This window comes from Cherax quadricarinatus, chromosome 3, assembly GCF_038502225.1.
Source record: "Cherax quadricarinatus isolate ZL_2023a chromosome 3, ASM3850222v1, whole genome shotgun sequence".
Classification (NCBI taxonomy): Eukaryota; Metazoa; Arthropoda; class Malacostraca; order Decapoda; family Parastacidae; genus Cherax; species Cherax quadricarinatus.
Window position 1 is genome coordinate 41977658 of NC_091294.1, and position 16556 is coordinate 41994213.

Genomic DNA, 16556 nt, shown 5'->3' on the forward strand with positions numbered 1-16556 from the left:
TTTTAATGTGAATATTGATTCAGGATTATACAAATTAGATTCATCTGTAATTAATAAAATTTGGGAAGAGTTTAAGCTATGTTTGACAAGTCCTTGATCATCTCACCCGCATCTTCATAAAGGACGGGTGAGGTGTCGGATGTTGACCTTGAGAAGTTTTCTCGACCTTATAAACCTTCAGCTGTTCCATTGTTTTTACAGCTTCTTGATAATGTGAGAAATCACGAAAGCGCTTGGACGTTCATTTTTCTTTCACAGTGGTTGTTTTGCATATTGTGACATAACCTGTTTTCTGTGATCTTATTGCATATAATAAAAGGAACCCAAACAGTAGGGAAACTTAACAGATGATATTGGGTTTGAACAGTACTTGACGTTCAAGCTTGGTGTCCAAGCTTTGTGTCCAAGCTTGGTGTCCAAGCTTTGTGTCCAAGCTTGGTGTCCAAGCTTTGTGTCCAAGCTGTACGTCATTTACAAGTGTTCCCCTACTGCTTGTGTAATTACCTCTTAACTGAAATGGTCTATCTTCTGCTCTCGTGCATACACTAGGGCCATCATCTCCTACTGGAAGCTACTAAGGACCAGAAGGAAGAAATTAAGACACACAGCACAAGTTGCAATTGAAGTGTTTCAGAGTGACAGTAAGTGACACATGTTTACTTCTCTGTTATGTTCTCTCTGTTCTAAGGCATATTAACGCTTTGATGCCACCCGCAACAGTCGACTAACACCCAGGTACCTACTTACTGCTCGATAAAATGGGGGAATAGAACAGGTGTAAAGATGGCTTTCCGAACTCTTCCATTAGTGTCAGGATCGAATCCCAGTCCCTTAGTTGCTTCCTAGGCCAAGGCCTTCTGTCTGCCTCTCTCTCTCTCTCTCTCTCTCTCTCTCTCATAACTTCCTGGTTCCATGTCCCATCGTCAATGTTCGGTGTGCGTTGATTGCATTTGTCTATGTACAGTTATAACAGTGATACCTAAAATGTTCGTCAAAGAGCCCTGAACATGCCAGTAAATGTTATGTACTTAAATAATTTGTTAGAGAATATACAGATGTTGATTATTACTCTGCCATTATGTAAAGAAGACATACGTACACACTGATTAAGACATTAAAGCAATGTTTTGCCACAAGTAGCTTCTTTTCGCCACTCTTAGCGAAACGCTTCCTTAATAAATGTCTTGATTGATGCATACGTGTTTTTCACCTATAACTAGTCGGTGTCACGAAAGCATTTCTACCACTACAAAGACGGAAAATAAAATCTTGCTCTGCCTACACTTCATACTTCTACCACTCTCTCTTCACGCTTTATCCTGGGGCTGGACGGAGTGTATAACCTAGTTTATTGTTCCAGACGTAGCATCTCTTTCCAGTAATGACACTACCTTAAAGTTTACATATGGTTTATCCCAATTGTTTTTTTTAAAGCGTAATATTATCTGCAACCGAATGTTTTCATATCCCCAGCTACTTCATCTATATCCAGCTTAATGACACAAGCAGACACTCCTACCTCAGTCTGTGATAGTTACTCAGGTGTCAGTGAAAAGGACGACTCGTCAGACTCTCATTTCAACCTCTGAAGTAACACCGAGAAACTTCGTTCATGCTGGAGGTGTAGTCTTTATCAAAAGAAAATCTTCCGTAACTCGGGAAAATGTTCATCGTCTTTAAAGTTATAATGATGGTACACATTGCTGCTGCTCTTTTTTTTTTTCCAGACTTCCACAGGTATGTTAATAAAGTCATCGAACTTTGGGAAGAATTTGCCACGGACCGCCTTTTATGGTGCACAGGTCCTCTCTACGTTCTTCACTACGAACTTCTTGTTGTCGACCCCGAACACTACCTCCGTGACCTCCTGAACTTTCTCAGGTAATTAAATTATATTGTATGTAATATATAGGCTAAAATAAATTGGTCTTATTATAATAAGGTTAGGTAAGTTTTCTAAGATTCTTTTGATGCAAAATTATAAATTTTTACATTAACATTAATGAAAATAATATATCTTTAAACGTATAAGAGAAAGTTTAAAAAAGGACTTAATTAATTTTAAATGAGTTCTTGTTAATTGACCAGTTTTCCCTATTCGGCACATGTATATATATATATATAATTATATAATTATATATATATATATATATATATATATATATATATATATTATTTATATATATAATACGCAAAACAATCGCAGACAGGCGATCTTAACAACAATGCAAGACAAGTCACGGGGAGGTGGGGGGTGGAAATCTTCAGCTCAAGCACTTTCGCACTTCTCAGTGCGTCATCAGGAGCTGTGCAATGTTGCAAGGGCAGCAACGGGAGAAATAGGGTAAGATTTTCAGAGTATGGTAGTGCGGTAATATATATATATATATATATATATATATATATATATATATATATATATATATATATATATATATATATATTATATATATATATTATATATATATATATATATATATATATATATATATATATATATATATATATATATATATTATATATATATATATATATTATATATATATATATATATATATATATATATATATATATATTATATATATATATATATATATATATATATATATATATATATATATATATATATATATATATATATATATAAACAATGTAGGTATAATATTTTTTAATTTCTATTATTTTTTCACAGCATAGCGCCAAACTCTATATGCAAATAGGGCTCTGTGCATGTACCTACAATGAAAAGGTAACCAGACACAAAATTAGGAATCAGGACCAGGCAGACTCAACGGGATGAGTAGACAGACATATTAAGAGCAGCTTCCTATCCCAGGGTTCCTGTGGAAGAGGATAGGCTCGCCTGCCTCCGCTCACACCTGGATGGTCCTTTCAAGAGGAAGGGAAGTGTAGACTTCGATCCTTTCACAGAGGAGGAGAAGAGGAGGATGTCCACGGCCGTAGCCAGGGTCCATCGTCTGTTGCTGCTCCTTGGATATCCAGGTCTTATTACACCAACCACATGAGACATAACCATGCCCGCAAATAGAACCAGAGGACAGAGGAAAAAGATCAGACCAAGGGCAGGTTATCAGTGTAGTCGAGCCTATGCATAAACCCATCCAAAGTTCTCGCTTCAGTGATGCTACTTGGAAGTTTATTACACTTGTCCACATCTCAATATCTCCTTTTATTCCTATTTACCATATCTACACTTAAATCATATGCCCCTAATGCCAAGTCTTTCCAATATTAGTATGTTCAGCACCGACTACGAGAAACATGCCCTGAGTTTGGGTCTCAAATCGTTACGCTTGTTATTATGCTGTTGTTGTTCATGGGAAAGCGATAAATCTACAAGGGTCATACAACGTGTAACGTACCTAAGCACAAATAATTTTTGTCAATAAATTTGTCTTCTAATAAAGCATTGTCTAAACCTTGCGTTTTTTGTCGCCTATTGACGTCAGTTAACGTCTTATAATGTAGAATTGTGGATTTTCTTCTGCGAGTATTTGATCTGAAATAATAGATTATTCAGTACAATGCGAAGATTAAAATTATATATATATATATATATATATATATATATATATATATATATATATATATATATATATATATATATATATATTTAGTAAGTCGGCAGTCTCCCACCGAGACAGGGTGACCCAAAGAGAAAGAAAATCCCCAAAAAGAAAATGCTTTCATCATTCAACACTTTCACCTCACACATAATCACTGTTTTTGCAGAGGTGCCCAGAATACAACTTAGAAGTATATACGTATAAAAATACACAATATATATCTCCAAACTGCTAATATCCCAAACCCCTCCTTTAGAGTGCAGGCATTGTACTTCCCATTTCCAGGACTCAAGTCCGGCTATGTAAAATAACCAGTTTCCCTGAATCCCTTCACTAAATATTACCCTGCTCACACTCCAACAGCTCGTCAGGTCCCAAATACCATTTGTTTTCATTCACTCCTATCTAACACGCTCACGCAGGCTTTCTGGAAGTCCAAGCCCCTCGCCCACAAAACCTCCTTTACCCCCTCTCTCTCCAACCTTTTCGAGGACGACCCCTACCCCTCCTTCCTTCCCCTACAGATTTATACGCTCTCCATGTCGTTCTACTTTGATCCACCCTCTCTAAATGACCAAACCACCTCAACAACCCCTCTTCTGCCCTCTGACTAATACTTTTATTAACTCCACACCTTCTCCTAATTTCCACACTCCGAATTCTCTGCATAATATTTACACCACACATTGCCCTTAAACAGGACATCTCCACTGCCTCCAACCGTCTCCTCGCTGTTGCATTTACCACCCAAGCTTCACACCCATATAAGAGTGTTGGTACTACTATACTTTCATACATTCCCTTCTTTGCCTCCATAGATAACGTTTTTTGACTCCACATATACCTCAACGCACCACTCACCTTTTTTCCCTCATCAATTCTATGATTAACCTCATCCTTCATAAATCCATCCGCCGACACGTCAACTCCCAAGTATCTGAAAACATTCACTTCTTCCATACTCCTCCTCCCCAATTTGATATCCAATTTTTCTTTATCTAAATCATTTGATACCCTCATCACCTTACTCTTTTCTATGTTCACTTTCAACTTTCTACCTTTACACACATTCCCAAACTCATCCACTAACCTTTGCAATTTTTCTTTAGAATCTCCCATAAGCACAGTATCATATATATTTACACTGTTAGATAAACTGTGTCGACGGGAATAACCATTCTCTCTCTCTCTCTCTCTCTCTCTCTCTCTCTCTCTCTCTCTCTCTCTCTCTCTCTCTCTCTCTCTCTCTCTCACACACACACACACATACACACACATACACGGGACGGGTGTACGCCCCTGTTCGTATCTCGTCGCCAGTGACGTATCTCTCCCTATATACGAGTATCTCTCCCAGTCTCTCACAAAATCCAATACCCGGAGGCAGCACCAGAGACACACACTACACTGACTCTCCCCGCTTTGGGGGTGACTGAGGTGTTATACCAGTGTTGTGTGCGCGTGTTATAGTTATATGAGTGATACGTATTATGGTGTTGCATCTCAGTCTTGGTATTGTGGTTTTGTGTGGTATGTGGCATTGTATGACGCTGTTAGGTGCTGCATAGCATATTAAGTTTTGCAGGGTTGTATTTCAGGGTTTTGCAATATTTTTTTTGTATTTGCAAGTATTTTGCAATGTGGTATTGTAAAATAAGCTGTATTATACATTGCGGTTTTGTATAAGTCGTGCTTAATTTACCTCACACTTTCAAAACACACACATACACACACACACACACACACACACACACACACACACACACACACACACACACACACACACTGACATCTGAAACAGCACAGAGACAAAGATATTACAGAAGAAGCATCGGTAATGGCTACATCAAACACAGACAACAGGTCTGAAGGAAGCATGGAAACTAAACTGTATGCAGAGGTCCTGTCAAACCCACATGGGGCCAAAACAAAGGCAGGGAGCACACTAGGACAGAATGAGAGGTTAAAAGACATTGAAGGAACTAGGACATGTGCAAGGACCTTACCAGATACAGATGCAATCTTCCCACCAGGATACCAGATCATGAGGAAAGATAGAAGGGGCAGGGGGGGAGGTGGGGTTGCTCTGCTCGTAAAAAAACAGATGGAAATTCGAGAAAATGGAAGGCATAGATGAGACGGGAGAAAGAGACTACATAGCAGGTACACTTCAGTCTGGGGAACACAAAGTAGTCATTGCAGTGATGTATAATCCACCACAGAACTGCAGGAGGCCAAGAGAGGAATATAAAGAGAGCAACAGAGCAATGGTGGGCACACTTGCTGAGGTGGCAAGAAGAGCTCACTCCAGCAGAGCAAAGTTGCTGGTTATGGGGGATTTCAACCACATGGGAGATTGACTGGGAAAACCTGGAGCCACATGGGGGTCCCGAAACATGAAGAGCCAAGATGTTGGACGTGGTGCTGGAAAACCTCATGCACCAACATGTTAAGGACACTACCAGAGTGAGAGGGGAGGATGAACCAGCAAGATTGGACCTTGTGTTCACCCTGGGCAGCTCAGACATTGAAGACATCAAGTATGAGAGTCCCCTAGGAGCTAGCGACCACGTGGTTCTGTGCTTTGAATACATAGTAGAGCTGCAAGTGGAGAGAATAACAGGAGTTGAATGGGAAAAGCCTGACTATAAAGGAGGGGACTACATAGGGTTGAAAAACTTCCTGCGGGAGGTCCAGTGGGACAGAGAACTGGCAGCAAAGCCAGAAAATGAAATAATGGAATATGTTACAAAATGCAAGGAGGCAGTGGAAAGATTTATTCCCAAGGGCAACAGTAACAACGGGAAGACCAGAACGAGCCCCTGGTTTACCCGACGGTGTAAGGAGGCAAAAACAAAGTGCAATAGAGAATGGAAAAAGTACAGAAGGCAGAGAACACACGAAAATAGGGAGATCAGTCGCAGAGCCAGGAATGAGTATGCACAGGTAAGGAGGGAGGCCCAGCGACAGTATGAAAATGACATAGCATCGAGAATCAAGACTGACCCGAAACTGTTGTATAGCCACATCAGGAGGAAGACAACAGTCAAAGACCAGGTGATCAGATTAAGGACAGAAGGTGGAGAACTCACAAGAAATGATCAGGAATTGTGTGAGGAGCTGAGCAGGAGATTTAAGGAAGTTTTTACAGTAGAGACAGGAAGGGCTGTGGGAAGACAGCACAGAAGGGAACATCAAGAGGGAATATACCAACAAGTGTTGGATGACATACGAACAACTGAGGAGGAGGTGAAGAAGCTCCTAAGTGACCTTGACACCTCAAAGGCGATGGGACCGGACAACATCTCCCCATGGGTCCTTAGAGAAGGAGCAGAGATGCTGTGCGTGCCTCTAACCACAATCTTCAACACATCCCTTGAAACTGGGCAACTACCTGAGAAATGGAAGACAGCTAATGTAGTCCCCATATTTAAGAAAGGAAACAGAAACGAGTCGCTAAACTACAGACCTGTGTCTCTGACATGTATTGTGTGCAAAGTCATGGAGAAGATTATCAGGAGAGTGGTCGAACACCTGGAAAGGAACAAGAAGATAAATGAAAACCAGCATGGGTTCATGGAAGGCAAATCTTGTATCACAAACCTCCTGGAGTTTTATGACAAGGTAACAGAAGTAAGACACGAGAGAGAGGGGTGGGTAGATTGCGTTTTCCTAGACTGCAGGAAGACCTTTGACACAGTTCCCCACAAGAGATTAGTGCAGAAGCTGGAGGATCAGGCGCATGTAACAGGGAGGACACTGCAATGGATCAGGGAATACCTGACAGGGAGGCAGCAACGAGTCATGGTACGTGAAGAGGTATCACAGTGGGAGCCTGTGACGAGCGGGGTCCCACAGGGGTCAGTTCTAGGACCAGTGCTATTTTTGATATATGTGAACGACATGATGGAAGGAAAAGACTCTGAAGTGTCCCTATTCGCAGATGATGTGAAGTTGGTGAGAAGAATTAAATCGGATGAGGATGAGGCAGGACTGCAAAGAGACCTGGACAGGCTGGACATGTGGTCTAGTAACTGGCTTCTCGAATTCAATCCAGCCAAATGCAAAGTCATGAAGATTGGGGAGGGGCAAAGAAGAACGCAGACAGAGTATAGGCTAGGTGGACAAAGACTACAGACCTCACTCAGGGAGAAAGACCTTGGGGTGACCATAACACCGAGCACATCACCGGAGGCACACATTAACCAAATAACTGCTGCAGCATACGGGCGCCTGGCAAACCTGAGAATAGCGTTCCGATACCTTAATAAGGAATCGTTCAAGACACTGTACACTGTGTATGTTAGGCCCATACTGGAGTATGCAGCACCAGTCTGGAACCCGCACCTGGTCAAGCACGTCAAGAAGTTAGAGAAGGTACAAAGGTTTGCAACAAGGCTAGTCCCAGAGCTCAGGGGAATGTCGTACGAGGAAAGGTTGAGGGAGATCGGACTGACGACACTGGAGGACAGAACTGTCAGGGGAGACATGATAACGACATACAAGATACTTCGGGGAATAGACAAGGTGGACAGAGATAGGATGTTCCAGAGAGGGGACACAGGGACAAGGGGTCACAACTGGAAGCTGAAGACTCAGACGAGTCACAGTGACGTTAGGAAGTATTTCTTCAGTCATAGAGTTGTCAGGAAGTGGAATAGCTTAGCAAGTGAAGTAGTGTAGGCAGGAACCATACATAGTTTTAAGAAGAGGTATGATACAGCTCAGGAAGCAGAGAGAGAAAGGACCTAGTAGCGATCAGTGAAGAGGCGGGGCCAGGAGCTGAGTTTCGACCCCTGCAGCCACAATTAGGCGAGTACAATTAGGTGAGTACACATACACATATACACACATCTAATCGACATGTGCCTAGGACAAAATGGTAACTAACACACACACACACACAAAAAAAAAAAAAAAAAAAAAAAAAAAAAAAAAAAAATTCATGTTCCAACACGTAAGGGACACTACAAGAGAGAGAGGAGAGGATGAACCAGCAAGACTGGGCTTAGTATTCACCTTGAGTAGTGCAAATATTGAGGACATCACATATGAAAGACCCCTTGGGGCCAGCGATCATGTGGTTTTGAGCTTCGAATACACAGTAGAGCTACAAGTGGAGGGGGAAGCAGGAAGGCCAGGACAAATGAAACCAGACTACAGGAAAGGGGACTACACAGGAATGAGGAACTTCCTGAATGAGGTTCAGTGGGACAGAGAACTGGCAGGGAAGCCAGTTAATGAGATGATCGAATATGTAGCAACAATGTGCAAGGAGGCTGAGGAGAGGTTTGTACCCAAGGGTAACAGGAATAATGGAAAAGCCAGGATGAGCCCATGGTTCACCCAAAGATGCAAGGAGGCAAAAACCAAGTGTGCTAGGGAATGGAAGAAATATAGAAGGCAAAGGACCCAGGAGAATAAGGAGAGCAGTCGTAGAGCCAGAAACGAATATGCACAGATAAGAAGGGAGGCCCAACGTCAATATGAAAACGACATAGCAGCAAAAGCCAAATCTGACCCGAAGCTGTTATACAGCCACATCAGAAAGAAAACAACCGTCAAGGACCAGGTCATCAGGCTACGGAAGGAAGGAGGAGAGACAACAAGAAATGACCGTGAAGTATGTGAGGAACTCAACAAGAGATTCAAAGAAGTGTTCACAGAGGAGACAGAAGGGGCTCCAGAAATACGGAGAGGTGGGGTACACCACCATGTGCTGGACACAGTACACGCAACCGAGGAAGAAGTGAAGAGGCTTCTGAGTGAGCTAGATACCTCAAAGGCAATGGGGCCAGATAACATCTCTCCATGGGTCCTGAGAGAGGGAGCAGAGGCGCTATGTGTACCCCTAACAACAATATTTAATACATCTATCGAAACAGGGAGATTGCCTGAGGCATGGAAGACAGCAAATGTGGTCCCAATCTTTAAAAAAGGAGACAGACATCAAGCACTAAACTACAGACCAGTGTCACTGACATGTATAGCATGCAAAATCATGGAAAAGATTGTCAGGAGAAGAATGGTGGAACATCTAGAAAGGAATGATCTTATAGCCAGCAGCCAACATGGTTTCAGAGACGGGAAATCCTGTGTCACAAACCTACTGGAGTTCTATGACATGGTGACAGCAGTAAGACAAGAGAGAGAGGGGTGGGTGGATTGCATTTTCTTGGACTGCAAGAAGGCGTTTGACACAGTACCACACAAGAGATTAGTGCAAAAACTGGAGGACCAAGCAGGGATAACAGGGAAGGCACTGCAATGGATCAGGGAATACTTGTCAGGAAGACAGCAGCGAGTAATGGTACGTGGCGAGGTGTCAGAGTGGGCACCTGTGACCAGCGGGGTCCCACAGGGGTCAGTCTTAGGACCAGTGCTGTTTCTGGTATTTGTGAACGACATGACGGAAGGAATAAACTCCGAGGTGTCCCTGTTTGCAGATGACGTGAAGTTGATGAGAAGAGTTCATTCGATCGAAGACCAGGCAGAAATACAAAGGAATCTGGACAGGCTGCTGATCTGGTACAGCAACTGGCTCCTGGAGTTCAATCCCACCAAGTGCAAAGTCATGAGGATTGGGGAAGGGCAAAGAAGACCACAGACAGAGTACAGTCTAGGGGGCCAGAGACTACAAACATCACTCAAGGAAAAAGATCTTGGGCATATGGGCGCCTGGCAAACCTCAGGACAGCATTCCGACATCTTAATAAGGAATCGTTCAGGACCCTGTACACCGTGTACGTTAGGCCCATATTGGAGTATGCAGCACCAGTTTGGAACCCACACCTAGCCAAGCATGTAAAGAAACTAGAGAAAGTGCAAAGGTTTGCAACAAGACTAGTCCCAGAGTTAAGAGGTATGTCCTATGAGGAGAGGTTAAGGGAGATCAACCTGACGACACTGGAGGACAGGAGAGATAGGGGGGACATGATAACGACTTACAAAATACTGAGAGGAATTGACAAGGTGGACAAAGACAGGATGTTCCAGAGACTGGACACAGCAACACGGGGACACAGTTGGAAGCTGAAGACACAGATGAATCAAAGGGATGTTAGGAAGTATTTCTTCAGCCATAGAGTAGTCAGGAAGTGGAATAGTTTGGGAAGCGATGTAGTGGAGGCAGGATCCATACATAGCTTTAAGCAGAGGTACGATAAAGCTCATGGTTCAGGGAGAGTGACCTAGTAGCGACCAGTGAAGAGGCGGGGCCAGGAGCTTGGACTCGACCCCTGCAGCCTCAACTAGGTGAGTACACACACACACACACACACATATATATATACACACACATACACACACACATACACACACACATACACACACATATATACACACACACACACATATACACACACACACACATATACACACACACACACACAGACACACACATAGGTATGATAAAGCTCACGGTTCATGGAGAGTGACCTAGTAGCTATCAGTGAAGAGGCGGGGCCAGGAGCTCGGACTCGACCCCTGCAACCTCAACTAGGTAAGTACACACACATATACACACACACACATATATACACACACACACACACACACACACACACACACACACACACATATATATATATATATATATATATATATATATATATATATATACAGGCACACACACAGACACGGACACACACACACACACAGACACACACACACAGACACACACACACACAGACACACACACAGACACACACACACACACACACACAGACACACACACACACAGACACACACACAGACACACACACACACAGACACACACACAGACACACACACACACACACACACACAGACACACACACACACACACACACAGACACACACACACACACACAGACACACACACACACACAGACACACAGACACAGACACACACACACACACACACACACACACACACAGACACACACACACACACACACACACAGACACACACACACACACACACACACACACACACAGGCGACCTTCCTGGGCTAAGCAGCGCAATTAACAGCTCCTTGAGTCTCCTCTGTCTGTTATCAGACGTTTACAGTGTAATTCCAGTCTTCGTGGGCCGCGTTGATGGAGGTGATACGACGGAGGTGTTGAGGCTGTGTGTTTTCCCTGGAGGAAATAAGAGAGGTGTTATGGGTGCTGCTTCTCCTGAGAAAGTAAAGTGAGGTGTTAAGACCCTCGTGTTGCTTCCTTCCACCTCCGAAAAAGTAGAGAGAATCGTCGAGTTTAAGGGGAATCTCCTGAGATACAGTGAAGCGTTAAGAACACTGTTGCTCAGGAGCAACAGTGCCCTTAATAATAATAATAATAATAATGTGACCCAGGGCACTGAGTGCCCTGAGTCACATTATTATTATAATCTTGGGGAAGCACTAAACCCGTAGGATTACACAGCGCCTGTGAGGGGGATGGAAGGCATTCAGGTTTAATACAGGAAATTGGAGCACAGATCCAATTCCCTATATCAAGAGCCCCTCACCAGCATCAAAGAGCCTCCAATGCGGGGCCCTGAGTCACAGAAGTCTTAGCGGCAATTTGTATTCCATGAGACTTTCTTGTAGGTGCTAAGGACGGGAAGACACAGGTACAACAGTTAGGTATTTTTATTCCTGAAGGTTCCGCCTACACAGAAGGGGAGGGGCTAAGGCTGAGGGGCTGACTACTTCAAAGTGCTATAAGGCTGAAAGACTGATTACTGCAGCTTTACATCTCCACTGTTTGGGCTGTCTTCATATGTCTCATTCGTATTTGATGAAACCTGCTGTGTAGGCGAAAATTTTCGAAATAATGATCCTTAACTGTTGTCTTGATAGCATAGTTGTCGCTAATGTATTTCCAATGTTAAGTTGGGCTTTCATCAGCGAGGAGGATAAAGATTTTTCATTGATTATCATAGTCATGGGAAAGAGCTACACTTCCAAGGCGAACGGGAAGGGCAGGGGAAAGGGAATCAAATACGATCCGTGGAAAGGTAGACTGGCTCCAGTTCTCTGGTGGAAAAGCCTTACACCGGCATCATGACGCACACTCCTTATGCGGGTTATTGAGAGGTGGTGTTGGTGCCTGGAAATGATTGAGTTACAAGAAGAAAATTGGGCATCGTGATAGCGTTTCCGCTGGAACAAGATTTTCAATAGCGAGGCAAGGAATAGTCACGCATTTGCAGCAAGGAATAGGCAAATGTTTACACTTCTGAGTTCAAATACCCAGTAAAATAATTAACAAATATACTCTCTTAAAAAATGAACCTTCCATCTTTGCTACTAAAACTGTAAATAAACTAGACAGCTTCTAAACCATTTATTCAAATATAACAATCAAAATCTATGGTAAAATTGCTTAACAGTAATGTAGGCAATCAGGTTGAAGTAAACTTGGTCATTTAAAAAAAAAAACTACACAGTGAGGCCTGGTCACAGACCGGGCCGCGGGGGCGTTGACCCCCGGAACTCTCTCCAGGTAAACACACACACACACACACACACACACACACACACACACACACACACACACGCCTACCTCTACATTCTGCAACATCTGTATTGTCTTCCTGTCTTCCCACGTCTCGCCTCAGTCGAACTCCAAGTCATTAGATCCTCTGCTAACACGTCGCTCTCTGGAGCGAAGCGACGACTCGCGACGCGTCCATGTGAGACTCAGTGACCTACTAGTGCTGTGTGATGATCATTTATTAATAGGTTATACATTATTTGTAATTAATAAATTAACAGGCTATACATATTTGGCCAAAAATAGTAAGTTATTAGATTATTTTTTCAAAAGAGAACAAACCCCAATTTGTACCAAAGACTCGCACAAGATTTAAGCAAGATCTACACTAGATTCACTCAGAGCTTACTCAAGGTACACAAAATTGATCCAAAAAAAAAGAAGAAAGACTCACCCAAGAATTACGATTAGTTGAAAACTCCCGCACGGCTCTCATAAAATTAACACAGGCCATCTGCGTCAAATCTGAAATTCTACCTTCCCACTTCCCCAAGGATTTTCTCTATCCCCGGCTCATGTGTCCAGGAAGCCGTCTGTGGTCCTCCCTTAGCTCACACAAAACCCGAAGAAAATTCCCCAAGACTCGCACAGTATTGTCTCAAGACTCTCAAAATATTCTCCCAGGAGTCTCTCTCAGTATTCTCCCCAGGAGAGACTCAATACATTCTCCCAGAAGTCCCACACAATATTCTCTCAGGAGTCGCACTGGGTTCATCTCAGACCACAGCCTCGAGCCAGGGACAGCAGCAGCCTTAATTTGTTCCGACATTGTAATACAAATTGAGAATAATCTAGAGAACACATGCAGATGTCTTCATGGGACCCTCGTAGTCCTCGTCTGAGACAAGGTAACTCTCAACATCTGCATCTAAGTGTACGGCTTTCTATCTCTCCTTTATCAACTGCTTAACAATACGTACAAAAATATCACACACTCTGTTATATATATATATATATATATATATATATATATATATATATATATATATATATATATAATGTCAGGAGAGAATTAATCTGGAGAAGAGTTCAGTTCCATGGAGCTGAACTTTTCTCCAGGCTGAAGGACTGACCATCGTCCAAATTATTTCTCAAAGACTGATGGACTGATTTCACCATATTTACCTCGCCACTTCTGCTCCCTACTGTCCATTCTCTGTTGTGACTGAAGAAGCCTACCGCGTAGGCGAAACGTCTTAACAAAGATATTCAACAGTTGCACATGTCTCATTCATCAATTTTCTTGATGTTGTGGTTATTGTTTATAGATGGCTGTTGATCATATCGTTGTCCTTGATGATGATGCTGCTGCTGTTGCTAATGCTACTGTTTGTTGTTCTATGTGACCCTTGTGGGTTTAACGCTTATTTATGATTATAATGCTGCTGCTTCCATTATTATTAACTATTATTATTGCAAAGAGAATTATTAAGCCCGTAAGCATCTACAGAACCTTAGAATTGAGAGGTAACCATTATTAATCAGAAAGTAGCTCCAATTCCTGGGATGAAGAGCCTTTCGCCCTTGATGAGTATTATTGTCATCCAATAACATTCATTTTCAACACACTATATATACATATATATTTTAACAACATGATTCCGCTACAGGCGGTGTTTCTATTGTCCTGCGTGACTGTTATAATGGAAGGAGCAGTCAGCCTTGATAACATTGTCCTGGGTGACTAGTATAATGGAAGGAGCAGTCAGCCTTGATAACATTGTCCTGGGTGACTGTTATAATGGAAGAAGCAGTCAGCTCTGATAACATTGTCCTGGGTGACTGTTATAATGGAAGGAGCAGTCAGCTCAGATAACATTGTCCTGGGTGACTGTTATAATGGAAGAAGCAGTCAGCCTTGATAACATTGTCCTGGGTGACTGTTATAATGGAAGGAGCAGTCAGCCTTGATAACATTGTCCTGGGTGACCGTTATAATGGAAGGAGCAGTCAGCCTTGATAACATTGTCCTGGGTGACTGTTATAATGGAAGAAGCAGTCAGCCTTGATAACATTGTCCTGGGTGACTGTTATAATGGAAGGAGCAGTCAGCTCAGATAACATTGTCCTGGGTGACTGTTATAATGGAAGAAGCAGTCAGCCTTGATAACATTGTCCTGGGTGAGTGTTATAATGGAAGGAGCAGTCAGCCTTGATAACATTGTCCTGGGTGACTGTTATAATGGAAGGAGCAGTCAGCCTTGATAACATTGTCCTGGGTGACTGTTATAATGGAAGGAGCAGTCAGCCTTGATAACATTGTCCTGGGTGACTAGTATAATGGAAGGAGCAGTCAGCCTTGATAACATTGTCCTGGGTGACTAGTATAATGGAAGGAGCAGTCAGCCTTGATAACATTGTCCTGGGTGACTAGTATAATGGAAGGAGCAGTCAGCCTTGATAACATTGTCCTGGGTGACTGTTATAATGGAAGGAGCAGTCAGCCTTGATAACATTGTCCTGGGTGACTGTTATAATGGAAGGAGCAGTCAGCCTTGATAACATTGTCCTGGGTGACTGTTATAATGGAAGAAATAGTCAGCTTTGATAACATTGTCCTGGGTGACTGTTATAATGGAAGAAGCAGTCAGCCTTGATAAAATTGTCCTGGGTGACTGTTATAATGGAAGAAGCAGTCAGCTTTGATAACATTGTCCTGGGTGACTGTTATAATGGAAGAAGCAGTCAGCTTTGATAACATTGTCCTGGGTGACTGTTATAATGGAAGGAGCAGACAGCTTTGATAACATTGTCCTGGGTGACTGTTATAATGGAAGAAGCAGTCAGCTTTGATAACATTGTCCTGGGTGACTGTTATAATGGAAGAAGCAGTCAGCTTTGATAACATTGTCCTGGGTGACTGCTATAATGGAAGAAACAGTCAGCCTTGATAACATTGTCCTGGGTGACGGTTATAATGGAAGAAGCAGTCAGCCTTGATAACATTGTCCTGGGTAACTGTTATAATGGAAGGAGCAGTCAGCCTTGATAACATTGTCCTGGGTGACTGCTATAATGGAAGAAACAGTCAGCCTTGATAACATTGTCCTGGGTGACGGTTATAATGGAAGAAGCAGTCAGCCTTGATAACATTGTCCTGGGTAACTGTTATAATGGAAGGAGCAGTCAGCCTTGATAACATTGTCCTGCGTGACTGTTATAATGGAAGAAGCAGTCAGCCTTGATAACATTGTCCTGCGTGACTGTTATAATGGAAGGAGCAGTCAGCTTTGATAACATTGTCCTGGGTGACTGTTATAATGGAAGGAGCAGTCAGCTTTGATAACATTGTCCTGGGTGACTGTTATAATGGAAGAAGCAGTCAGCATTGAAAACATTGTCTTGGGTGACTGTTATAATGGAAGGAGCAGTCAGCTTTGATAACATTGTCCTGGGTGACTGTTATAATGGAAGAAGCAGTCAGCATTGAAAACATTGTCTTGGGTG

General features: G+C 42.6%; 1 protein-coding gene across 8 annotated transcripts in view; it reads left to right on the top strand.

The window, feature by feature from the left end:
* LOC128706516 (sialate:O-sulfotransferase 1) overlaps positions 1-3433 on the top strand; it is a 28001-nt gene extending 24568 nt beyond the window's left edge. For 6 of the 8 annotated variants that reach the window (XM_053801411.2, XM_053801419.2, XM_053801409.2 and 3 more), the window contains 3 exons: positions 550-641; positions 1728-1881; positions 2837-3433. In XM_053801411.2, the coding sequence (XP_053657386.2) occupies positions 550-641; positions 1728-1881; positions 2837-3026 (436 nt within the window). In that variant the 3' untranslated portion in view covers positions 3027-3433. Of the gene's footprint in view, positions 1-549; positions 642-1727; positions 1882-2206; positions 2345-2692 lie in introns of all 8 variants that reach the window. The other 2 variants (XM_070091474.1, XM_053801417.2) reach the window with 2 other exon arrangements.
* The last annotated feature ends 13123 nt before the right edge of the window (positions 3434-16556 follow it).